Here is a 26888-nt window from a genome sequence, read left to right on the forward strand (position 1 = left end):
CTTATCGACTATCGCGACAGGCCTACAGAGGATGTGTGTGTGTGTTCTGCAGGATCAGCTGGCTCAGCTGGAGCAGGAGGCTCGTGTGCAGGAGCAGCTGAAGGAGGAGCACACACTGATGGAGCGCCGCTGCCTCCTGCTGGTCACTGAGAGAGAGGAGAGTCGAGCCGCGCTGGAGGCGTCCGAGAGAATCCGCAAGAGTCTGGAGACGGAGCTGCAGGAGACGGCCGAGAGACACAGCCAGCTGGACACACAGGTACTGACCGAGCGGAAACCTTCCAGTCTCTCTCTTCAATCCATCACTGAAGTGACTTAAACTGCAGTTCATCGACTGGCCACTAGAGACAGGCTGCAAACGGGAGCAGTAAAATGCCCAACTTTACAGCAGAAAAAAATTTGTTTACAACCTGGTACAAAAAGTGGTTTCGGTCTATATAGCTAATTTTGCCTTTCATGAAAACTGTGAGGGGGGTGAATTTAGTTTTATAACTCATCCATTTAAATTATACTAAGCCTTAAAGTTCTGCATAATTAAGGGCGTGGCCACTTGAGTGACAGGTGGATTGCCGCTGATGTCACTACTAGCCGTTTGTCTGCTGTCTGTTAGCGTCACGTCACCTCAGCTAATCCGCCTCGCTGCACATTTTTGTTTATCCGGGAGTGACGCGCTGCCAAGATGGCGACGGACGGCTCTGCCCACTTTTGGCTTCAAAAATGCTCTTCAGAAACACTAAGGGTGACGTCACGCACACTGCGTCCATATTTTTATACAGTCTATGGATTTGACCCTCAACACTGCTGTGCTCACAGTTTATCATAACTGTCATTACTTTAGCTGCTTCTGTAAGCAACAGAGCTGTGTGTGTGTGTTTGCTCTCAGCTGCAGTGTGTGTCGAGTGGCAGGAGGAAGCTGGAGGTGGATCTTCAGCAGCTGATGCAGGAGCACGAGGAGCTGCAGACTGAGCTCAGATCAACCAACGACAAGGCCAAGAAGTCAGCCTGTGAGGTACAGAAACACACACATATACACACACACACACACTCACACACACATGCTGAAGCTGATGCTGTCCTGCAGGCGGTGCGTGTGACGGAGGAGCTGCGGGTGGAGCAGGAACACGTCACACACCTGGAGCGCGTCAGGAAGAGCCTGGAGATGCAGATCAGAGACGCCGGCAGCCGGATGGAGGAGCAGGAGCAATCGGCCATGAAGGGGGGCAAGAAGATCCTGCTGAAGATGGAGGCACGGGTAAAGATAAATCATAATCATGAGATGGCCTCAAAACTGACATAAAAAGTCATTAATATGATGAAAAATCATGATAAGGACATACTAAATCAGATTCATGAGATTAGTTCAAAATTTACATAAAAGGTTACGTATGTAACCCTCGTTCTCTGATGGAGGGAAGGGAGAGGTACGTTGCTGATGACAGAGGGAATCTACTTCGAAACTAAACAAGCCAAGTTATTAAACTATTAATAATGACTTTTAACTCATAATTTAGACGACTTTAGAAGATTCTTTTTCATATGTTGCGAAAAAGTGGCTTCAATTTCTTTCAACATTTCAAGTTGTATAAATGAGCAGTAGATAATGTATTCTGAAGAAACATAAATGAGCTCTGTGCAATAACATGTTTATCAGTGATGTTTCAGTATTCTCTCTGTGTGTGCGGTGCGTTGAATCACACGTGCAGGTGAAGGAGTTGGAGCTGGAGCTGGACGCCGAGCAGAAGAAACATGCTGAGACGCTGAAGAACCTGCGCAAGAATGAGCGACGCCTGAAGGAGCTGCTCTTCCAGACCGAGGAGGACCAGAAGAACCAGCAGAGGATGCAGGAGCTGGTGGAGAGACTGCAGATGAAGATGAGGGCCTACAAGAGACAAGTGGAGGAGGCGGTAGGACTCTGCCTGTTACCTGTGCTTTGTGGTGGTCAAGGCTGGTTAGTGCTGTTGTAGACACGCACGCTTCACTGGCGGATCGTTCTACTCAAGCTGATGGACCCACAAACTTCCTGCAAAGCCAGAAGGAGCAGCACCACTTACCAGCATAAACGGGCACTAACCAGCATAAACTGGCACTAACCAGCATAAACCGGCATAAACCAGCATTAACCAACATAAACCAGCATTAACCGGCACTAACCAGCATAAACCGGCACTAACCAGCATAAACCGGCACTAACCAGCATAAACCAGCATTAACCAGCACTAACTGACATAAACCAGCACTAACCAGCACAAACCGGCACTAACCGGCACTAACCAGCACTAACCAGCATAAACCAGCATTAACCAGCACTAACCAGCATAAACCGGCACTAACTGACATAAACCAGCACTAACCAGCATAAACCAGCACTAACCAGCATAAACCAGCATTAACCAGCACTAACTGACATAAACCAGCATTAACCAGCACTAACTGACATAAACCAGCACTAACCAGCACAAACCGGCACTAACCAGCATAAACCAGCACTAACCAGCACAAACCGGCACTAACCAGCATAAACCAGCATTAACCAGCACTAACCAGCATAAACCAGCACTAACTGACATAAACCAGCACTAACCAGCATAAACCAGCATTAACCAGCACTAACCGACATAAACCAACATAAACCAGCACTAACCAGCATAAACCGGCACTAACCAGCACTAACCAGCACAAACCGGCACTAACCAGCATAAACCAGCACAAACCGACACTAACCAGCATAAACCAGCACTAACCAGCACAAACCGGCATAAACCAGCACAAACCGGCATAAACCAGCACTAACCAGCATAAACCAGCACTAACCAGCACAAACCAGCACTAACCGGCACTAACCAGCACAAACCGGCATAAACCAGCACAAACTAGCATAAACCAGCACTAACCAGCATAAACCGGCATAAACCAGCAGCACTAACTAGCATAAACCGGCATAAACCAGCACTAACTAGCATAAACCGGCACTAACCAGGATAAACCAGCACTGTTACTTTTTTTTTGTCATATTTTCTTTTCCTTTGTTACCTCCCCTCCTGACCCCTAGACTGGGAGGAGAACATAACCAGCACTAACCAGAGTTTAATCTGAAGTGTGTGTCCCGGAATAGGAGGAGCAGGCGAATGTTCAGCTGGTGAAATACAGGAAGACGGTTCACGAGCTCGATGACGCAGAAGAGCGAGCCGACATCGCAGAGTCTGCACTCACTAAGATCAGGAGCAAGAGGAGCGGGAGCTTCGGGAAGGGCTACTCATCCGTGAGTGTGTGTGTGAGTGTGTGTGTGTGTGTGTGTGTGTGTGTGTGTGTGTGTGAGTGTGCGTGTGTGCGTGTGTGTGTGTGTGTGTGTGTGTGTGAGTGTGCGTGTGTGCGTGTGTGCGTGTGTGTGTGTGTGTGTGTGTGTGTGTGTGTGTGTGAGTGTGTGCGTGTGCGTGTGTGTGTGTGTGTGTGTGTGTGTGTGTGTGTGTGAGAGTGTGTAACGCTCTGCTCTCATCTCTCAGGGTTACAGCACACCCTATCCAGCGCTGGTGAGGTCACCCGGGTCAGTGGGGTCAGAGGGCAGAGGTCAGAAGGTCACGGATGACGAGGAGTCCCTCACCTCTCTCATTCCCACGTACTTGAACTCAATCAAGAAACTGATGATCGATTAGATCTGATTAGATCAGCTTGCTTTCCGGGAACACTTTACAATAAAGTTCATTAGTTAACATTAGTGAAAATGAACTAATAATGAACTGCACTTATGCAGCATTTATTAATCTTAGTTAATATTAATTTCAACATTTACTGCTACATTATTAAAATCTTGTGAACATTAGTTAATGCACTGTGAACTAACATGAACAAACAATGAACAGCTGGATTATTATTAACTAACATTAACAAAGATTAATAAATACTGGAATAAATGTATTGCTCAGTGTTAGTTCATGCATAAACTAATGAACCTTACTGTAAAGTGTCACCAGTTTTTCTAAACGTATAAATCTTTTTATCACAATTATCTGTTCAGTATTACATTTGATATCAAGAAACTGTTTGTAATGTTGCTGTAATATTCTTGATTACATGTAAGGATCGAGTGTTTCTGTTGATTTTATTCAAAAACACATTTAAACATCTTCACTTCTACACACTGAAAACAAGAGCAATACGCCTCTGTTTCTCATAGTTCACTTTCACTCTGAGATGTATGGAAGTTTGTTTGCGCCACAGAATAAAAACATGACGAGTGTAACTCCATCGCTCTCAGAATGTCAACTTTATATCTCACAATTTTAAAGAAAACGTCCGAGTTGTGAGATAAACCGTTGTTACACTTCCTTATTACAGTGTCATTTTACAGTAATATTAAATCACAACATGGACTTACTGTAGGATTAGAGTTAGTTGCATGTAATTCTGCATAATTTACTGTTATAACTACAGTAAGTCCATGTAATGTGTGTAACAAACACACGGTAAAATAAAGTCTTACCAAATGTTGCAATAAGAAAATGTTTTATTTTTAATTCCATGGCAGAAACAAGCTTTCGTAAAAATAAAATTGAATATCCCGACAAAAAATGAGAAATGCATTGAGTGGATATACAGTATATATACTTTATTATTTCCTTGCTCAATAGCGTCACGTTTGCATTAGTTTTGTATTTATTGATACCAACTGATGACAGCTGCATAAATATAGCAAACTATAAATCCTATTTAGTAAAACATTACATTTAACGTCATTTATATTACAGAAAACATAATAACTGGATGATATTCAGCAGTTGTTCTTAATTTACACGCTCGTCTAATAGAACGATCCAGTTTAAACCTCTTTAAGATCATAGAAAAGTTGTTCATTGATTTGGTATAAAAATAAGCATTGTGCAGAATTATTCCCATATATTATCTGTGTCTCTCTGACTATATACGGATCGTTTGGGGGAAACAATATTAATGACTGTTTGAGACTTCTGTAAATCTGAACGAACAGAGAATAAAAGTCCTCATGTGATTGTGTGTTTGTTCATTGAGTGTGTGAGTGTGTAAACCTGAGACGGTTATGGCAGTGTGGAGCTGATATTAATCACAACTACAGATATAGGTATGCTGAGGAATTATTTCTCAACATTCTGATTTCATTTCTCTAAATTCTGACTTTATTTTGCAATTCTGACTTTATATCTCGTAATTCTGACTTTATTTCTCAATATTCAGACTTTTTTTGTGCAATTCTGACTTTATTTGTCGACATTCTGATTTAATTTCTATAAATTCTGACTTTATTTTGCAATTCTGACTTTATTTTTTAATTCTGACTTTATATCTCACAATTCTGACTTTATTTCTCAATATTCTGACTATATATCTCACAATTCTGACTTTATTTCTCAATATTCTGACTTTATTTCTCAATATTCTGACTTTATTTCTCAATATTCTGACTTTATTTTGCAATTCTGATTTTTATATCTCATAATTCTGACTTTATTTCTCAATATTCTGACTTTATTTCTCATAATTCGGACTTTATATCTCACAATTCTGACTTTATTTCTCGATATTCTGACTTTATTTCTCAATATTCTGACTTTATTTCTCAATATTCTGACTTTATTTCTCGATATTCTGACTTTATTTCTCAATATTCTGACTTTATTTCTCGATATTCTGACTTTATATCTCATAATTCTGACTTTATTTCTCGATATTCTGACTTTATTTCTCAATATTCTGACTTTATTTCTCAATATTCTGACTTTATTTCTCAATATTCTGACTTTATTTCTCGATATTCTGACTTTATTTCTCAATATTCTGACTTTATTTCTCAATATTCTGACTTTATTTTGCAATTCTGATTTTTATATCTCATAATTCTGACTTTATTTCTCAATATTCTGACTTTATTTCTCAATATTCTGACTTTATTTCTCATAATTCTGACTTTATTTCTCGATATTCTGACTTTATTTATCATAATTCTGACTTTATTTCTCGATATTCTGACTTTATATCTCATAATTCTGACTTTATTTCTCAATATTCTGACTTTATACCTCATAATTCTGACTTTATTTCTCGATATTCTGATTTCATTTTTCTAAATACTGACTTTATTTCTCGACATTCTCACTCCATTTCTCAACTTTCTGATTTAATTTCTCTAAATTCTGAATTTATTTTTCGTAATTCTGACTTTATTTTGCAATTCTGACTTTATATCTCGATATTCTGACTTTATATCTTGTAATTCGGACTTTATTTCTCAATATTCAGACTTTTTCGGTGCAATTCCGAACTTATAACTCACAATTCAGAGTAAAAAAAAAAAGTCAGAATTGCAAGATATAAACTCAGTTCTGACTTTATATCTCGAGTTTTTGTCACACAATTCCCTTGTAATTCTGAGTTTATAACTCGCAATTCTAACGCAAGAAAAGAAGTCAGAATTGTGACATAAAACATTGCAATATCCTATTTTATGTTTTATTCCGTGGTGTAATCGAGCGTCCGTATATCCTGCATAAACTGCATCATGAAATCCACACTTTACTTGTTAATCCATGTTTCTGGTCTTACTGTGAATAATTCATAGGCTACAAGTTATTATTACAAAGGACAAAAGTACAAATTCATCAAAGTGTGATGAGTCGCTCCACTTCTGAATCCGCTTTCCTTTTCCACGTCCATTCTGGTCAATCCCACTTTACAATCCCTCAAATTCATCAAATATCCACTTTCACTGTTTTGAATAAACCATGGCATCGTGCGAGTTAAACGAGCTGCAGTTCATGTCCACGGGAAGCGATGGCTTTGATTAGTCACAGAATTAAATCAGTAGCAGCATTTATATATTAGCACTATTCCACACAGATCAGTCAGTGTTCACTGCTAATGTTCTGACGGCATCAGTAGATCCTGACACACACATCGGTTCTCCTGAGGGAAATCCTGGAGATATTTACACGTGTTCTCCTCGCACACTTTTCCTCGAGCTTCAGCTGGGTTTGAGACGCGATCGTTCTCTTGCTTAGGCTGTAACTCAGCGTTGAGTCGATCTGCAGTGTTATATATATATCTCTCGATATCATCAGATCTCCATGTCCACCGGTCTCAGTTCTCCTGTCTTGTGTTCTTTCACCCACAGTTCTCGGTCTCTGGCGGGATCGACGCTCCGCAGGAGTTGGTCCACCGGCTCTACAGTCTGCATGTGAAACGGCAGGGTGTTATTACATGCGAATCAATCAAATTAACAATCAATATTACAGAAGTTAATCAATCAAAACTAACTTTATCTGGACAATAACTTTATTCTAGAACTGCTGTAAAACCTAAACAATCTCTGTTACTGTAATCTCCTGTTATCACTGTAAAGCTGCTGTGAAACATCTATATTGTTAAAGCGCTGTATAAATGAAGGAGACTTGTTGGGGAAAGTTACTTTGAAAAGTAATGCATTACAAATTGCATTACTTAGTTACTTTTTAAGAAAAGTAATGTGTTACGTTACTTTTGCGTTACTTTTTCTCACCTGGTTTGGGCGTTTTATAACAAAAAAGTGCTGTTTTAGGCAAATGTAAAGACCTTTTCACACCAAAAATGAGCCTCAGGCTGAAGGAAGTGTCAATTCACGTGTGTACAGCAGAGGGCGCCGCTCAAACAAACCTTACAACTTCAACACTTACTTCACCAATAAAGTCCTTTTTCTTGCTTAGTATGTTTGCCTTGTTTCCAGTCTTAAAATTCTTAAATCAAGAAGCATTTACTGCCAATGGGGTAAGAAATTTTTTTTTAATTCAAATGGAAAACAAGAAAAAAAATATTAATTCAAGTGGAAAACAAGATTATTTTTCTACCCCATTGGCAGATAATTTGGTTATTTTTTTAAAACAAGATAGAATTACTTATGTCATTTTATTTATCTAGTAAAAGCTTCTTGATTTAAGAATTTTTATATATTTGGACTGGAAAAAAATACAAAGCAAGAAAAGCATTTTTTGCAGTCTACTTTACTAGTTGCTTGAAAAAGTAATCTGATTACATAACTCAAGTTACTTGTAATGAGTTACACACAACACTGTTTGTTACTCATGATTTGCATTAGACCTCATGAATGTGTGTGAGTGTGAGTGTGTGTGTGTGAGAGTGAGTGTGTGTGTGAACTCACGCCCTGGTTGAACATGTCGGTTTCGTGGCGTAGCGTTGTGTACCGACACAGATGTTGTCTGATCATCTCCACGCGCTCCACCTCCAGACGCTCCAGCTCCTGAGGAACACACAACAGTTAAATACAGTCGGCAACACTTCAAGTGGATCAAAAACGTTCATCAAAGTTGTCCTAAGACAAGAACGGGTATTGTTCAAAGTTCATGTATAACTTTGATAAATTAAGGTTTTAATCCACTTCAAATGTTGACTACTGTATATTAGGTTGCATTACTTAATCATTTAATACAATTTACTTATATACATTCATGTTGTTCCATTTTAAACCGCCTCTGTGATGCTATTGTAAATGTTCCTAATGCTGTTTTAGAGTGTCCTGTAACAGGTTTACATTCAAGCTCAGAAACACAGATCTCCTCATGATCTCCACTGCACATCAGCTCTTTCCTCTCAGTGTCTGAAACGCTTCCATCGGAGATTCAGTCTCTCTAAGCTCCGCCTCTCTGAGAGCTGCTCTGCTGTGATTGGTCAGACACCAGGCGCTCATTATCATATCTGAGTCTCAGCTCTTGATCACAGTGATACGAACAGTAACGATGGCGTGGGTTTTACCGTATCAATCTCATCAGAGTGGATTTGCTTTGTCAGCAGAAACAGCGTCTTCTCGACACGAACAACACGAACCAAACTCTTCCAGTCTCAGATACACGACAGTGATTATGGGCGGAGCTAAGAGACGCTGCTCAGCCAATCAAGACCATTCATGCAAATTAGTTACAAACCGGTTCAGCAGGAAGTGAGACTGAATTACTGACGACTCAATTCAGTTCAGAATCACTTCTTTCTTTTGGGAGTCAAAAGCTTAATTTATCAGAGCTTTGGAACTTGGCAGTGATTTTATATTCGTAAACAGCTTTAAAACACACTATATGAAAGGTTATTTCCTAAAAACCATAATAGGGGCACTTAATTATATATTTAACCTATCACATCCCTCTTTTATAGATCTGAATTTAAATCAGTAACGCTCTGTTTACTTCCTGTCTCTATGAAGCCCCTCCTCCTGAAAAGCACACTGTGCTCTGATTGGTCGGCTGGAGCAGTGTGTTGTGATTGGTCGAGCGCTTCGAGTGTGTTTGGGAAACGCCCCGCCCCTTACCATAACCGGCAGTTTAACACACTACTAACTAACTCAACCAGGCCCCGCCCCTTTATTCTGCGCATGAATTATTATAATGAGGAATATTGTGACGTGTTCGTTCCCAGAAGAAACTCAAGATACAATGGAGGCGTTTCAGGAGTTCAGGAACACTGACTCTGATATAGAGAAGAGCTGGAGCTTCTTCATGATCACACAGCAACATCACACACACACACACACTGAATCACAGGTCCTCTTTAACATTTGTAGTTACACTGTTAACTTTAACTCTAACCATAATCCAACCATTCCCCCAAAACTCTAACCCGTACAATTTTACATCATGATCTGAGAGAATCTCTATTATGCATCTTTACTTGACACTTTCTTTTTTATTTTTGTCCAAGGCTTTATCTAACTGAACACTTCAGTCAGAAGTGTGTGTATCTGAAGAATCATCCGTACACGTGTGTGTGTGTGTGTGTGTGTGTCTGTGAGGATCTGCATCACGTGTGTGTGTGTGTGTGTGTGTTTCTCAGTCTTACCAGGCTGCTGGTGACCATCTCCTCAAACCACTTGGACTGGGACTGATTGTAGAGGTCAACACATCGCATCAGCTCGTCTCCTGAGATCAGAGCAGGAGTTACACAAGGTCATCACACACTCATCAAGGTCATCACACACTCATCAAGGTCATCACACACTCATCAAGATCATCACACACTCATCAAGGTCATCACACACTCATCAAGGTCATCACACACTCATCAAGGTCATCACACACTCATCAAGGTCATCACACACTCATCAAGGTCATCACACACTCATCAAGGTCATCACACACTCATCAAGGTCATCACACACTCATCAAGGTCATCACACACTCATCAAGATCATCACACACTCATCAAGGTCATCACACACTCATCAAGGTCATCACACACTCATCAAGGTCATCACACACTCATCAAGGTCATCACACACTCATCAAGGTCATCACACACTCATCAAGGTCATCACACACTCATCAAGGTCATCACACACTCATCAAGGTCATCACACACTCATCAAGGTCATCACACACTCATCAAGGTCATCACACACTCATCAAGGTCATCACACACTTTCTCAAGGTTATTGCGTGAAATAGTCTGAATAGTGAGAAATAAAGTCAGAATTGTGAGAAGAAAACAGAAGAGGGTAAATATTAACTGTTAATATTGATGTTTACATGGAAACCCAAACATGAACATTTACATTTGTTTTATATAATATATGATATAAGATGTATTTGTTTCTGCTTTCTAAAGTCAGTTAGGTCACTCTAGTTCTCTTGAATGAGCCGATGATTGTTGATTCTCTCTTATTTAACACACTTTCAGTTTTCTATACAAAGTAGATATTTTTTAGTAACATAAGCATACATTGTCAATGTATTAATATTATATATTTAAAAGTAAGAAATAAAACGGCATGCTTCATGCAGAACAGAACAGCATCACACACTTCTCTTTAACCGCATTACCACAGTCTGACACTAGATGTCAGCGAACACACACTTTCCTCTCCGACTCCAGACAGAATGGCTGTGTGTTCAGGGTGGAATGTTTGCTTACTGCTTCCTGAACACTCACAGTGTACACTTGATGTGGCACACTAGTTTAGAAATAGTATGTGAAACCGTAGACATTTTTCCAAAGATAAACATTTAAACTGTACTATGAAGGAAAGGTTCTTCATCACTGTAAAAAGTGATCAGTTGACTTTACTTAAAAAAATTTAGGAAACCCGTTGCCTTAAAATTATGAAGTAAATAAACTTCATGCTTAATCAAAAAAAATAAGTAATGTGGAATTGTCAAATTGTTTAACTTAATTAAACTTATCATAACTTAACTTTTTTTTTAATTAAGCATTAAGTTTATTTACTTAATAATTTTAAGGCAATAGGTTTATTCAATTTTTTTAAGTTAAGTGAACTGATGACTTTTTACAGTGATGGAACTGTCAAGGCTTCATCTATAGAAGCGGATCATGTGATAGTTGTGTATTTCACTGTGATTGGTTGGACAGATGTGAGGTGTGTTGTGATGAGGAAACTGACCGGCCTGTGTGGACTTTCTGCGCGCTTTCTTCAGGTCCTCCTCCATTTTACTGCTGAGTTTGATCTCCAGCTGCTGGGTTTTCACTTCTAGATCCTTCTGCCGATCGGAGAGCGCTTTACGGGCCTTATAAAGCACACGAGAATATGAGAGATGAGATGAGCATGATGTGTTTTATTCACACTGCATCTACAGATGTTCAGAGACATCTGGCATCGCATGTTGAGATCCAGACGCTCTTGAATAAATTAAACCTGTCGTTGTACGATGATGTGGATGGTTAAGGAACTTCAAAGATAAATATCTTTTCGGATTGATTTCTGATGATAAATTAACCCTGATAATTCAATTTCCTCCATCTGGACAATTCAAATAATTCGATTTTTACATTATACTGTTCCTGAAAGGGTTCAGTCAAAAATGAAAACGCTGTGATCAGTAACTCGCACTCATGTCATACGCTGAAAAAACTGATTATTACACAGAATCGGCTAGAAACACATCGGCCCTATCTTACACCCGGCGCCAAGCGCGACGCAAGTGTGTTTCGCTAGTTTTTCACGTCCTGCGCCGCGTTGTTTAAATAGCAAATGCATTAGCGCTCATCTGTGGCCCATGGGCTGCTGGTCTGAGAACGAGTGTGTGTTCTGGCGCATTGTTGGAGCGTTGCTATTGTGAGGAACAGAAATAGACTGAGCCGTTGACCGACTGAACCTGCTCTAAAGTCAATGGCGCAATATTTTTTTTATTTAATGAGCGCGTTAGTAATGTGCGCCCATAGGCGGGTCCACAACACGCGTACACTCTGCTTATTACACACACAGGGACGCACAGCAGCACACACACATGCCAAATATTTAAAATAACAGGATTACAATGTAAAAGATTATTATTATGCACATAAAGATATGGTGAATCCGGCTTGTCCCGTAGATGATCTGTTGTGCACTTTGACCTCGCGCACGAGCAGATCCGTTTGCGCTCTGAGACGCGTTCGGTCTTTCCACTATCAGATTCCGTCATGTAAATAGCGAATCTGCCATGCGAGCGCAACTGGCATTTAAAGGGAATGGGAGACGAGACTCTGATTGGTTTAACGCACGTTACGCCCAAAACAAACCCATTACTCATTAAGAGAATAGGGACAACCCTTTTAGACCAGCGCCGGGAGCGCCGACCATTTTCCCGTCGTTAAACTAGCAAAAGTGGATTCGGACGCCCTAAGTGAACGTGCGCCCTGCGCTTTAGACCATGAGCTTAGATCGTTAAAATAGGGCCCTCCGAGTTAAATGTGACATTTTTAAGTATAAAAGATTGAAATCGTGTCATGGAAGATTGTTTCCACCACAGAATAAAAATTAAAAGGAAATTGCAATAAAGTCAGAATTGCGAGAGATGAAGTCAGAATTGCGAGAGATAAAGTCAGGTTTGAGATAAACAAAGTCAGAATTGTGAGAAATAAAGTCAGAATTGCGAGAAATAAAGTCAGAGTTGTGAGAAATAAAGTCAGATAAAGTCAGAATTGCGAGAAATAAAGTCAGAATTGCGAGAAATAAAGTCAGAATTGTGAGAAATAAAGTCAGAGTTGTGAGAAATAAAGTCAGATAAAGTCAGAATTGTGAGAAATAAAGTCAGATAAAGTCAGAATTGCGAGAAATAAAGTCAGAATTGCAAGGATAAAGTCAGAGTTGTGAGAAATAAAGCCAGATAAAGTCAAAATTGCAAAAAATAAAGTCAGAATTGCGAGAAATAAAGTCAGATTTGAGATAAAGTCAGAATTGTGAGAAATAAAGTCAGAATTGCAAGAAATAAAGTCAGAATTGTGAGAAATAAAGTCAGAGTTGTGAGAAATAAAGTCAGATTTGAGATAAACAAAGTCAGAATTGTGAGAAATAAAGTCAGAGTTGTGAGAAATAAAGTCAGATTTGAGATAAAGTCAGAATTGTGAGAAATAAAGTCAGAATTGCAAGAAATAGTCAGAGTTGTGAAAAATAAAGTCAGATTTGAGATAAACAAAGTCAGAATTGTGAGAAATAAAGTCAGAATTGCAAGAAATAAAGTCAGAGTTGTGAGAAAAAAGGCAGATAAAGTCAGAATTGCGAGAAATAGTGTCAGAATTGCGAGAAATAAAGTCAGAATTGTGAGAAATAAAGTCAGAGTTGTGAGAAATAAAGTCAGATAAATTCAGAATTGCGAGAAATAAAGTCAGAATTGCGAGAAATAAAGTCAGAGTTGTGAGAAATAAAGTCAGATAAAGTCAAAATTGCAAGAAATAAAGTCAGAATTGCGAGAAATAAAGTCAGAATTGCAAGAAATAAAGTCAGAGTTGTGAGAAATAAAGTCAGATAAAGTCAGAATTGCGAGAAATAAAGTCAGAATTGCGAGAAATAAAGTCAGAATTGTGAGAAATAAAGTCAGATAAAGTCAGAATTGTGAGAAATAAAGTCAGAATTGTGAGATATAAAGTCAGAATTGCGAGAAATAAAGTCAGAATTGTTAGAAATAAAGCCAGAATTGCAAGATAAACTTGTAATTGAGATAAAGTCAGAATTGCGAGAAATAAAGTCAGAATTGTGAGAAATAAAGTCAGAGTTGTGAGAAATAAAGTCAGATAAAGTCAGAATTGTGAGAAATAAAGTCAGAATTGTGAGATATAAAGTCAGAATTGCGAGAAATAAAGTCAGAATTGTAAGATATAAAGTCAGAATTGTTAGATATAAAGTCAGAATTGCGAGAAATAAAGTCAGAATTGTAAGATATAAAGTCAGAATTGCGAGGAATAAAGTCAGAATTGTGAGATATAAAGTCAGAATTGTGAGATATAAAGTCAGAATTGCGAGGACTAAAGTCAGAATTGCAAGATAAACTTGGAATTGAGATAAATAAAGTCAGATTTGAGATAAAGTCAGAATTGCAAGAAATAAAGTCAGAGTTGTGAGAAATAAAGTCAGATAAAGTCAGAATTGCGAGAAATAAAGTCAGATAAAGTCAGAATTGCGAGAAATAAAGTCAGAATTGTGAGATATAAAGTCAGAATTGCGAGAAATAAAGTCAGAATTGTGAGAAATAAAGTCAGAGTTGTGAGAAATAAAGTCAGATAAAGTCAGAGTTGCGAAAAATAAAAGTCAGAATTGTGAGATATAAAGTCAGAATTGCGAGGAATAAAGTCAGAATTGTGAGATATAAAGTCAGAATTGTGAGAAATAAAGTCAGAGTTGTGAGAAATAAAGTCAGATAAAGTCAGAATTGCGAGAAATAAAGTCAGAATTGTGAGATATAAAGTCAGAATTGCGAGGAATAAAATCAGAATTGCGAGGAATAAAGTCAGAATTGTGAGATATAGTCAGAATTGCGAGGAATAAAGTTAGAATTACGAGATATAAAGTCAGAATTGTGAGATATAAAGTCAGATTTGAGATAAAGTCAGAATTGTGAGAAATAAAGTCAGAATTGCGAGAAATAAAGTCAGAATTGCAAGAAATAAAGTCATAGTTGTGAGAAGAGTTGCAAGAAATAAAGTCAGAGTTGTGAGAAATAAAGTCAGAATTGTGAGATATAAAGTCAGAATTGTGAGATATAAAGTCAGAATTGTGAGATATAAAGTCAGAATTGTGAGATATAAAGTCAGAGTTGCCAGAAATAGTCAGAATTGTGAGATCGTGGCAATTCCCTGTTTTTAATTCCGTGTCAGAAAAAAGCTTCCATAAAAACGTACTCCAATAATCTCTGTTTTATTTACAACTTGTAAACAGTATGGTACTATATTTGCAGGTGTATGTTCAAAGTCGGCACACTGCGATTGATCACAAGATGTGCGAGAACCAATAGCGTTCGCCGATGACGGATGGCATGATTGAGCGCACTGTCCCTTTAAAAGATGGCGATGAAGGGTTCTGTTGAGTCGAGGCTGCATGAGAAGCTCATTGTTGTGAAGGTCATGAGGTTATTTATAGGAACCCATCGGGCTCCAGAGACGGAAACGGTCCACTCCTTTTAATAAAGCATGAGAAAAATCCCTGTAACTTTAGAAGAGCTGAGCCAGTCGTTGAAATATGGCCCCATATTCATCCATACACACAGAGATATGAATATAATCTGATATAATACCTTCTCCACAGCAGCGTACCGGCCGGCCAGCTGCTTCCTCAGATCAGACATGTGGTGGTCAAACTTCTTCATGTCTTTCTTGAAGTTTTCCCGAAATATCAGCAGAGGTTTCTCCACTTCGCTCTGGAGCTGAAGAGGTTTCAGACAGGGACCGTATTAGAGACGGATGAAGACTGTGAGAAACTAAACCCAGAAGTGTAAGAGACCCTCTCAACCCACTGGTGCTATTTTGACTATTTTTTTGTCAATGAAAGGAATGTACTCTATTTTAGTTCGATAATGTTTTTTATGTAATATTTTGTATTTTTAGGGGATTTTGTGGTACTAAATTATATTTACGCTGTATTTATAATCCATTTATTCACTTTTTGAGCATAGACCTGAAAAATAAATTTCCAGCTTAAACTGTGGTAAATCTTGAATGCTTTAAACAGACTGAAGTCTGATCTCTTTTCAAAGACGACACTTGGCAGATTATTGCTGAAGTGAGAAAAGTTTAAAAAAGTGAACTTGAAAAAAGTTACAGAATTTTACGTGTATTGTTGAAAAAGGTACAATAATACTATTTTCAATTTTTATATGAAATTTTATATTTTCAAAAACACATTTTACTCTAAAACTGCAAGAAAATCAAAGCCATAAATCTAAACAAGTTGTGTTCAAAATTTAAGCCTGATATCTCAATAAATGATCTTTCAGTGAGATGTAGTTCGGCTGCAGTACCAAACGCTTCCACTAGAGGAAACTCGTCTCATTCATTTCCAATGCGCTCGTTTCTGACCGCGAGGAGCTCAAGTGTGACTATTGTTTTCAGGACCATTTAACCTTTATGAATCATATCCATGATTTATTTGTGTTCACACAGCAAGTGCCAAAACCTTTACCAAGTTTCGTACCATTACAATGAAGTAAAAAATTCAACAAAAATAAAAAAACGTAAACTTTTTCTGTCAAACTGACAGACGAGCTCCAGAGGGTTTGTTGTTTTAGTTTGTATCGTCTGTGATAGTGATGCTGAAACTGCAGTGTGTGTAACATCTGCTCTCATATATTCATCCGAGAGTGAAGCATTCCTTCAGTCCAGCTGTGAGACCCCGGAAAACTCTCTCGTGTGTGTGAATGTTTAGCTTTACCTTAGAGGAGAACTTGAGATGAACTTCTGCCTCGTCTGACAGGCTTTTCTTCAGCTGGACCCAAGCGGAGCCCAGTGTGCTGAGAACACAACAGCAAACGAGTGAGATTTACAGATGTAGAATGCAGATCAGCTGTTCTCTATGTGAATATATAGTAAAGTGTAATTTATTCCTGTGATCAAAGCTGAATGTTCAGCATCATTACTCCAGTCTTCAGTGTCACATGATCCTTCAGAAATCACTCTAATTTGATGAGGATTTGATGATCAAGAAACATTTATGAATATTATTATCAGTGTTGAAAACAGTTCATATTTTTGTGGAAACTGTCATACATTTTATTTTTCAGGATTCTTTGATGAATAGAGAGCATTTATAATATTTTTTAACATTATAAAAGACGTTAAGATAACACTTTAGTTTAGGGTCCAATTCTCACTATTAACTAGTTGCGTATTATCATGCATATTACTAGGATATTGGCTGTTTATTAGTACTTATAAAGCACAAATTAATGCCTTATTCTGCATGACCTTATTCTAAATCCCTCAATCCTACAATACCTAAACTTAACAACTACATTACTGACTATTAATAAGCAGTAATTAAGAGTTTACTTAAGTCGAAAATCATAGTTAATAGTGAATATGTTCCCCATACTAAAGAGTTACTGATTTTACTGTCACTTTTGATCCATTTAATGCGTCCCTGATGATTATAAGTATTTTTTATTTTTTTTATCTTACCGACCACCATATATATATATATAGACAGACAGCAGAATGATCAGTAATGTTTAAAGACGCCATTCCCTTCTCGTTAAACACACGCACTGACTGCACATGATTCTCCCAGTCATGCGGAGCCTGAAGGTCAGAGGTCACGACCTGCACTTCAGCAACTGTGATTTCTGCCGGATTTTCAGCCACACAAGCAGTAAATTCTGGAATAAACGAGAGGTTGCGAGCACAGACGTAGGAGCCGGCCAAGAAAACAATAGACATTACAAGCGACAACACGACGGGTCTGAGGCAAAAGAATGGCGGGATTGTGTGTTTGTGGGCGGCTCTCGTGACACACTCCACATTGTGTGTGTCAAACAATCAGCCTTCTCTATCAGCCCGAAACACACTCGCACATGTGCTGAGCGCTTGAGACCGAGCCCTGCAAGACTGATTTACAAGAGAACACACACACTTACACTAATTTACACTCATTCACACTAATTTACACTCATTTACACTCATTCGCACTCATTCACACTCATTTACACACTCATTCACACTAATTTACACTCATTTACACTCATTCGCACTCATTCACACTCATTTACACTCTCATTTACACTCAATGGCCCTCATTTATCAATCTTGCGTAGAAATGGGCGTATATATTGGCGTAAGATTATGCTTACACTCTTCTCATCGCCTGATTTATGAAGCTGTGCGTACCTTTGAAATTCTGGTGTACGCACTACCTGCCCTTGATAAATGCCGGGGCTGAAAACGAGCGTCATTAGAATAACACGCCCCTATATATTCAAGTCTCCGCTCCCCCCACGCCCTCATTTTACGCCATGGACACACGGAAGACGGCAAAGAAGAGAAACTTCTTTGAGAAAGAGAAAGCGAAACCAGGAAAGTGGAAAGAAACAAAATTGATTTCTAGATTTTTATTATTAATGACGCTTATTGTTATTTAGAAGAATAATTTCGTTATTATTTGTATTATTATTTAAAAGAAGAAGAATGGCATTTTTAATATTTTGTCAGTCTGAATTATTTTTTTGGTCATTGAAAGCCTTTCATTACTAAACCCAGTCCGTGCACACCTGCCGGGCCTAACCCTGGCCTAACCATCGTTTCAAAGAATAGTACAACGGCGAGCGCGTCGAGTATAAACGCCTCGTCCGTTTGGGGAGGTGCGCGCGCAGTCTGCGGAGACTCGCGCTGCGGAGCCAGGCGAAAGTATAAACAAGGCTTGAAACGTCAGGTAAAGCGCACAGGCGCGCAACTTAAGGAATACATATGCCTACAATTCAAATGCTTTGGTAAATTCACACAAATTAAACATTGAAGTCCATGTTGCACAAAAATAAACACTGAAGTTTATAATTACTATGTTGTTGTTTTTTTACAGTGGGTCATAATATATTATATCTTTTAGTTTGTCAGTGCGATTTGTGGTGTTAGGAATTGTTTTTCTGCGCATTCCCGCACTCAAAACGTGCGTACACCACCTCCTGAGCTGGCGTAGGATTTGAGCGTGCCGTACGCCAACGTCCATATCGATAAATCTCAAAGTCACCGTGGTTTTGGGTGTACGCTGGAAATTTAGTGTAAGCACTTTTGATAAATGAGGGCCATTCACACTCATTTACACTCTCATTTACACTCATTCACACTCATTTACACTCATTCACACTCATTTACACTCATTCACACTCATTCACACTCATTCACACTCATTTACACTCATTCACACTCATTCACACTCTCATTTACACTCATTCACACTTTCATTCACACTCATTCACACTCTCATTTACACTCATTCACACTCATTTACACACTCATTTACACTCATTCACATTCTCATTTACACTCATTCGCACTCTCATTCACACTCTCAGTCACACTCTCATTCACACTCTCATTCACACTCATTCACACTCTCATTTACACGCTCATTTACACTCATTCACACTCTCATTTACACTCATTCACACTCATTCACACTCATTTACACTCATTCGCACTCTCATTCACACTCTCAGTCACACTCTCATTCACACTCTCATTTACACTCATTCACACTCATTCACACTCTCATTTACACGCTCATTTACACTCATTCACACTCTCATTTACACTCATTCACACTCATTCACACTCATTTACACGCTCATTTACACTCATTCTCACACTCTCATTCACACTCATTCACACTCATTCACACTCATTTATATTCATTCACACTCATTTACACTCTCATTTACACTCATTCACACTCTCATTCACACTCTCATTCACACTCTCATTTACACTCATTCACACTCATTCACACTCTCATTTACACTCATTCACACTCATTTACACTCATTCACTCTCATTCACACTCTCACACTCATTCACACTCTCATTCACACTCTCATTTACACTCATTCACATTCATTCACACACTCATTTACACTCATTCACACTCATTTACACTCTCATTTACACTCATTCACACTCTCATTCACACTCATTTACACTCATTCACACTCTCGTTTACACTCATTCACACTCTCATTCACACTCATTCACACTCATTCACACTCATTCACACTCATTCACACTCTCATTCACACTCATTCACACTCATTTACACTCATTCACACTCATTCACACTCAGTCACACTCTCATTTACACTCATTCACACTCATTTATATTCATTCACACTCTCATTTACACTCATTCACACTCATTCACACTCTCATTTACACTCATTCACACTCATTCACACTCTCATCCACACTCTCATTTACACTCATTCACACTCATTCACACTCTCATTTACACTCATTCACACTCTCATTTATACTCATTCACACTCATTCATACTCATTAACACTCATTCACACTCATTTACACTCATTCACACTCTCATTTACACTCATTCACACTCATTCACACTCTCATTCACACTCTCATTTACACTCATTCACACTCATTTATATTCATTCACACTCATTCACACTCTCATTTACACTCATTCACACTCATTTACACTCATTCACACTCTCATTCACACTCATTCACACTCTCATTTATACTCATTCACTCATTCACACTCATTTACACTCATTTACACTCATTCACACTCATTCACACACTCAATTACACTCATTCACACTCATTTACTCTCATATACACTCATTTACACTCTCATTTACACTCATTCACACTCTCATTTACACTCATTCACACTCTCATTTACACTCATTCACACTCATTTACACACTCATTCACACTCATTCACACTCATTCACACTCATTCACACTCTCATTTACACTCATTCACACTCATTTACACACTCATTCACACTCATTTACACTCATTCACACTCTCATTTACACTCATTCACACTCATTTACACTCATTCACACTCATTTACACTCATTCATACTCATTTACACACTCATTCACACTCATTTACACTCTCATTTACACTCTCATTTGCACTCTCATTTACACTCATTCACACTCATTCACACTCTCATTTACACTCATTCACACTCATTTACACACTCATTCACACTCATTCACACTCATTCACACTCATTTACACTCAATGGCCCTCATTTATCAATCTTGCGTAGAAATGGGCGTATATATTGGCGTAAGATTATGCTTACACTCTTCTCATCGCCTGATTTATGAAGCTGTGCGTACCTTTGAAATTCTGGTGTACGCACTACCTGCCCTTGATAAATGCCGGGGCTGAAAACGAGCGTCATTAGAATAACACGCCCCTATATATTCAAGTCTCCGCTCCCCCCACGCCCTCATTTTACGCCATGGACACACGGAAGACGGCAAAGAAGAGAAACTTCTTTGAGAAAGAGAAAGCGAAACCAGGAAAGTGGAAAGAAACAAAATTGATTTCTAGATTTTTATTATTAATGACGCTTATTGTTATTTAGAAGAATAATTTCGTTATTATTTGTATTATTATTTAAAATAAGAAGAATGGCATTTTTAATATTTTGTCAGTCTGAATTATTTTTTTGGTCATTGAAAGCCTTTCATTACTAAACCCAGTCCGTGCACACCTGCCGGGCCTAACCCTGGCCTAACCATCGTTTCAAAGAATAGTACAACGGCGAGCGCGTCGAGTATAAACGCCTCGTCCGTTTGGGGAGGTGCGCGCGCAGTCTGCGGAGACTCGCGCTGCGGAGCCAGGCGAAAGTATAAACAAGGCTTGAAACGTCAGGTAAAGCGCACAGGCGCGCAACTTAAGGAATACATATGCCTACAATTCAAATGCTTTGGTAAATTCACACAAATTAAACATTGAAGTCCATGTTGCACAAAAATAAACACTGAAGTTTATAATTACTATGTTGTTGTTTTTTTACAGTGGGTCATAATATATTATATCTTTTAGTTTGTCAGTGCGTTTTGTGGTGTTAGGAATTGTTTTTCTGCGCATTCCCGCACTCAAAACGTGCGTACACCACCTCCTGAGCTGGCGTAGGATTTGAGCGTGCCGTACGCCAACGTCCATATCGATAAATCTCAAAGTCACCGTGGTTTTGGGTGTACGCTGGAAATTTAGTGTAAGCACTTTTGATAAATGAGGGCCATTCACACTCATTTACACTCTCATTTACACTCATTCACACTCATTTACACTCATTCACACTCATTTACACTCATTCACACTCATTCACACTCATTTACATTCTCATTCACACTCATTCACACTCATTTACACTCATTCACACTCATTCACACTCTCATTTACACTCATTCACACTTTCATTCACACTCATTCACACTCTCATTTACACTCATTCACACTCATTTACACACTCATTTACACTCATTCACATTCTCATTTACACTCATTCGCACTCTCATTCACACTCTCAGTCACACTCTCATTCACACTCTCATTTACACTCATTCACACTCATTCACACTCTCATTTACACGCTCATTTACACTCATTCACACTCTCATTTACACTCATTCACACTCATTCACACTCATTTACACGCTCATTTACACTCATTCTCACACTCTCATTCACACTCATTCACACTCATTCACACTCATTTATATTCATTCACACTCATTTACACTCTCATTTACACTCATTCACACTCTCATTCACACTCTCATTCACACTCTCATTTACACTCATTCACACTCATTCACACTCTCATTTACACTCATTCACACTCATTTACACTCATTCACTCTCATTCACACTCTCACACTCATTCACACTCTCATTCACACTCTCATTTACACTCATTCACATTCATTCACACACTCATTTACACTCATTCACACTCATTTACACTCTCATTTACACTCATTCACACTCTCATTCACACTCATTTACACTCATTCACACTCTCGTTTACACTCATTCACACTCTCATTCACACTCATTCACACTCATTCACACTCATTCACACTCATTCACACTCTCATTCACACTCATTCACACTCATTTACACTCATTCACACTCATTCACACTCAGTCACACTCTCATTTACACTCATTCACACTCATTTATATTCATTCACACTCTCATTTACACTCATTCACACTCATTCACACTCTCATTTACACTCATTCACACTCATTCACACTCTCATCCACACTCTCATTTACACTCATTCACACTCATTCACACTCTCATTTACACTCATTCACACTCTCATTTATACTCATTCACACTCATTCATACTCATTAACACTCATTCACACTCATTTACACTCATTCACACTCTCATTTACACTCATTCACACTCATTCACACTCTCATTCACACTCTCATTTACACTCATTCACACTCATTTATATTCATTCACACTCATTCACACTCTCATTTACACTCATTTACACTCATTCACACTCTCATTCACACTCATTCACACTCTCATTTATACTCATTCACTCATTCACACTCATTTACACTCATTTACACTCATTCACACTCATTCACACACTCAATTACACTCATTCACACTCATTTACTCTCATATACACTCATTTACACTCTCATTTACACTCATTCACACTCTCATTTACACTCATTCACACTCTCATTTACACTCATTCACACTCATTTACACACTCATTCACACTCATTCACACTCATTCACACTCATTCACACTCTCATTTACACTCATTCACACTCATTTACACACTCATTCACACTCATTTACACTCATTCACACTCTCATTTACACTCATTCACACTCATTTACACTCATTCACACTCATTTACACTCATTCATACTCATTTACACACTCATTCACACTCATTTACACTCTCATTTACACTCTCATTTGCACTCTCATTTACACTCATTCACACTCATTCACACTCTCATTTACACTCATTCACACTCATTTACACACTCATTCACACTCATTCACACTCATTCACACTCATTTACACTCATTCACACTCTCATTTACACTCATTCACACTCATTTACACACTCATTCACACTCATTCACACTCATTTACACTCATTCGCACTCATTGTGAATGAGTATGTTAGTGAGTTACTCACTCATTAGTTAAGCTTGTTTCCATTAGTTAATCGTAGAAGCTGAAGTGTTAATGTAGAGCTACTCATTAGTCCTGAATCACTTCCTGCAGAGTCACTTATTACTGACGGGCGTTATTCTGAAGTCATACCAATACTTCACTGAAAGGCCACACAAACACTGAGATGTGTGTTTTGTGGAACAGGCCTGGACTGACGAGAGAGGGTAAATGACGACTGAACTCACTGTTCGGTGAGAAAGCGAGTGTGTGTGTCGTAGTTTTGGACGTACCCTTCCTCCTGCGCCGCTAGTGGGATCTGTGACAGCTTCGACAGACTCTTGGCGTATTCCTCCTCGATCCTGATCCTGTCCACACACACACACATTAAGCATGAGCGCAGATGTAGAATCCTGACATTCACACACGAAGGTCATTTCCTTCCCAGACTCGGAGTGAAACGTTTCTCACGTACCGTGAGCCTTACACACATTACTGTTACTGTACTTACACACACACACACACACACACACACACACACACACACACACACACACACACACACACACATTACTGTTACTGTACTTACACACACTCACTCACTCACTCACTCACTCACTCACACACACACACACACACACACACACACACACACACACACACACACACATTACTGTTGTCATTCAATCCGAACATCTGCACAAACATCACACGAGGAGCCATAACATTAAAAACTAAAGGTAACACTTTACAGTAAAGTTCATTAGTGAACATTTACTGATACATTATTAAAATCAAAGGTTGAATTTGTGAACATTAGTTAATGCACTGTGAACTAACATGAACAAACAATGAACAGCTGGATTATTATTAACTAACATTAATAAAGATTAATAAATACTGTAACAAATGTATTGCTCATTGTTAGTTCATGTTAGTCAATATATTAACTAATGTAAACTAATGAACCTTATTGTAAAGTGTTACCAAACTAAAGCATATCAAAAACTAAAGTTAATGTGACAGCAAGAGAGAAATAAGCAAACGCAATTATTCATTTTTCTGCTTTCTAAAAAGATCCTGTTAATGAAATACAGGAAATGAGTGACAGGAAGTTGCGTTCGCTGCGTTGTTATGTACAGTTTTTGTTTTTAGTGACAGAAACAAGGCAAGAGGACAAACAGCTGTCATATCAAGATATTATGTAACATCACCAACAATTTTGCAATAGTTACCATGATCGCGGGTTTGTTGTAACATCTTAGTGACCACTATCATATTTAGATCAGTGTAAAGATTGTTAATGTTTTTAAAGTAAGTCTCTTCTGCTCATCAAAGCTGCGTTTATTTGATCAACAACACAGTACAATAGTCATATATTATTATAATGTAAATCAGCAGTTTTCTATGTGAATATACAGTAAAGTGTAATTTATTCCTGTGATCAAAGCTGAATGTTCAGCATCATTACTCCAGTCTTCAGTGTCACATGATCCTTCAGAAATCACTCTAATATGATGATTTGATGCTCAAGAAACATTTATGATTATTATCAGTGTTGAAAACAGTTATTTATATGTTTATTTCACGATTCTTTGATAAAATAGAAAGTTCAAAAGAACAGCATTTATCTGAAATAGAATCTTTTGTAACATTAAACACTACCGTTCAAAAGTTTGGGGTCATTAAGATTTTGTATTTTATTTATTGGGGGAAATAAATAAAAGATTCAACAATTTTATTCATCAAGGAATGTTCTTTTTAACTTTCTATTCATCAAAGAGTCCTGAAAAATAAAATGTACACAACTGTTTTCAACACTGATAATAATCATAAATGTGTTTCTTAATCATCAAATCATCATATCAGAGTGATTTCTGAAGGATCATGTGACACTGAAGACTGGAGTAATGATGCTGAACATTCAGCTTTGATCACAGGAATAAATTACACTTTACTAAATATTCACATAGAAAACATAACTTGTCAAACATTTTTTTTTTTGTATTTTTAATCAAATAAATGCAGTCTTGGTGAGCAGAAAAACATTAAAAATCTTACCGATGCAACACTTTTGAGCGGCAGTGTACGTGTAGAAGGACAAGCGTTTCGGCGATCTGAAGTTTACCTCTCGCGCACAAACTCCGCCATCTCTCTCTGCATCGTCTTCCCCTTCAGCTGCTTCTGCAGCAACACCTCGAAGCCCGAGACGCCGGCGCTGCCCTGCGCATCCTTTCTGTCCGCCTGGATACACACACCAACACACACATCAACACACACGTCAACACACACCAAACACACACCAACACACACACTTCTGCAGCAACACCTCGAAGCCCGAGACGCCGGCGCTGCCCTGCGCATCCTTTCTGTCCGCCTGGATACACACACCAACACACACGTCAACACACACGTCAACACACACATCAACACACGTCAACACACACGTCAACACATGCCAAAAACACGTCAAACACACGCCAACACACACGTCAAACACACGCCAACACACACATCAACACACGTCAAACACACACGTCAACACACACATCAACACACACCAAACACACCAAACACACGTCAACACACGCCAAACACACACGTCAACACACACGCCAAACACACCAACACACACGTCAACACACGCCAAACACACACGTCAACACACACGCCAAACACACCAACACACACGTCAACACACACCAAACACACACCAACACACACACTTCTGCAGCAACACCTCGAAGCCCGAGACGCCGGCGCTGCCCTGCGCATCCTTTCTGTCCGCCTGGATACACACACCAACACACACATCAACACACACGTCAACACACACCAAACACACACCAACACACACACTTCTGCAGCAACACCTCGAAGCCCGAGACGCCGGCGCTGCCCTGCGCATCCTTTCTGTCCGCCTGGATACACACACCAACACACACATCAACACACACGTCAACACACACA

General features: G+C 38.8%; 2 protein-coding genes across 2 annotated transcripts in view; one reads left to right on the top strand and one right to left on the bottom strand.

Annotated features, from left to right (window-relative positions):
- LOC308706389 (uncharacterized protein) overlaps positions 1-4998 on the top strand; it is a gene marked incomplete at its 5' end in the record, with an annotated part of 77693 nt that extends 72695 nt beyond the window's left edge. Inside the window, 6 exons of the mRNA XM_081391982.1 lie at positions 53-256; positions 881-1006; positions 1079-1249; positions 1701-1901; positions 3110-3256; positions 3498-4998. Of these exons, the coding sequence (XP_081248108.1) occupies positions 53-256; positions 881-1006; positions 1079-1249; positions 1701-1901; positions 3110-3256; positions 3498-3647 (999 nt within the window). The 3' untranslated portion in view covers positions 3648-4998. The remainder of the gene's footprint in view (positions 1-52; positions 257-880; positions 1007-1078; positions 1250-1700; positions 1902-3109; positions 3257-3497) is intronic.
- The window catches only part of gas7b (growth arrest-specific 7b), a 50080-nt gene continuing 26892 nt past the window's right edge, over positions 3701-26888 (bottom strand). The window contains exons 7-14 of the mRNA XM_081392819.1: positions 26047-26162; positions 24212-24286; positions 16637-16715; positions 15504-15632; positions 11399-11522; positions 9841-9920; positions 8156-8254; positions 3701-7192 (exon numbers count right to left, since the gene is read on the bottom strand). Coding sequence (XP_081248945.1) covers positions 7079-7192; positions 8156-8254; positions 9841-9920; positions 11399-11522; positions 15504-15632; positions 16637-16715; positions 24212-24286; positions 26047-26162 — 816 coding nt within the window. The 3' untranslated portion in view covers positions 3701-7078. The remainder of the gene's footprint in view (positions 7193-8155; positions 8255-9840; positions 9921-11398; positions 11523-15503; positions 15633-16636; positions 16716-24211; positions 24287-26046; positions 26163-26888) is intronic.

Source organism: Scardinius erythrophthalmus (genome assembly GCF_964197995.2).
Source record: "Scardinius erythrophthalmus genome assembly, chromosome: 18".
Classification (NCBI taxonomy): Eukaryota; Metazoa; Chordata; class Actinopteri; order Cypriniformes; family Leuciscidae; genus Scardinius; species Scardinius erythrophthalmus.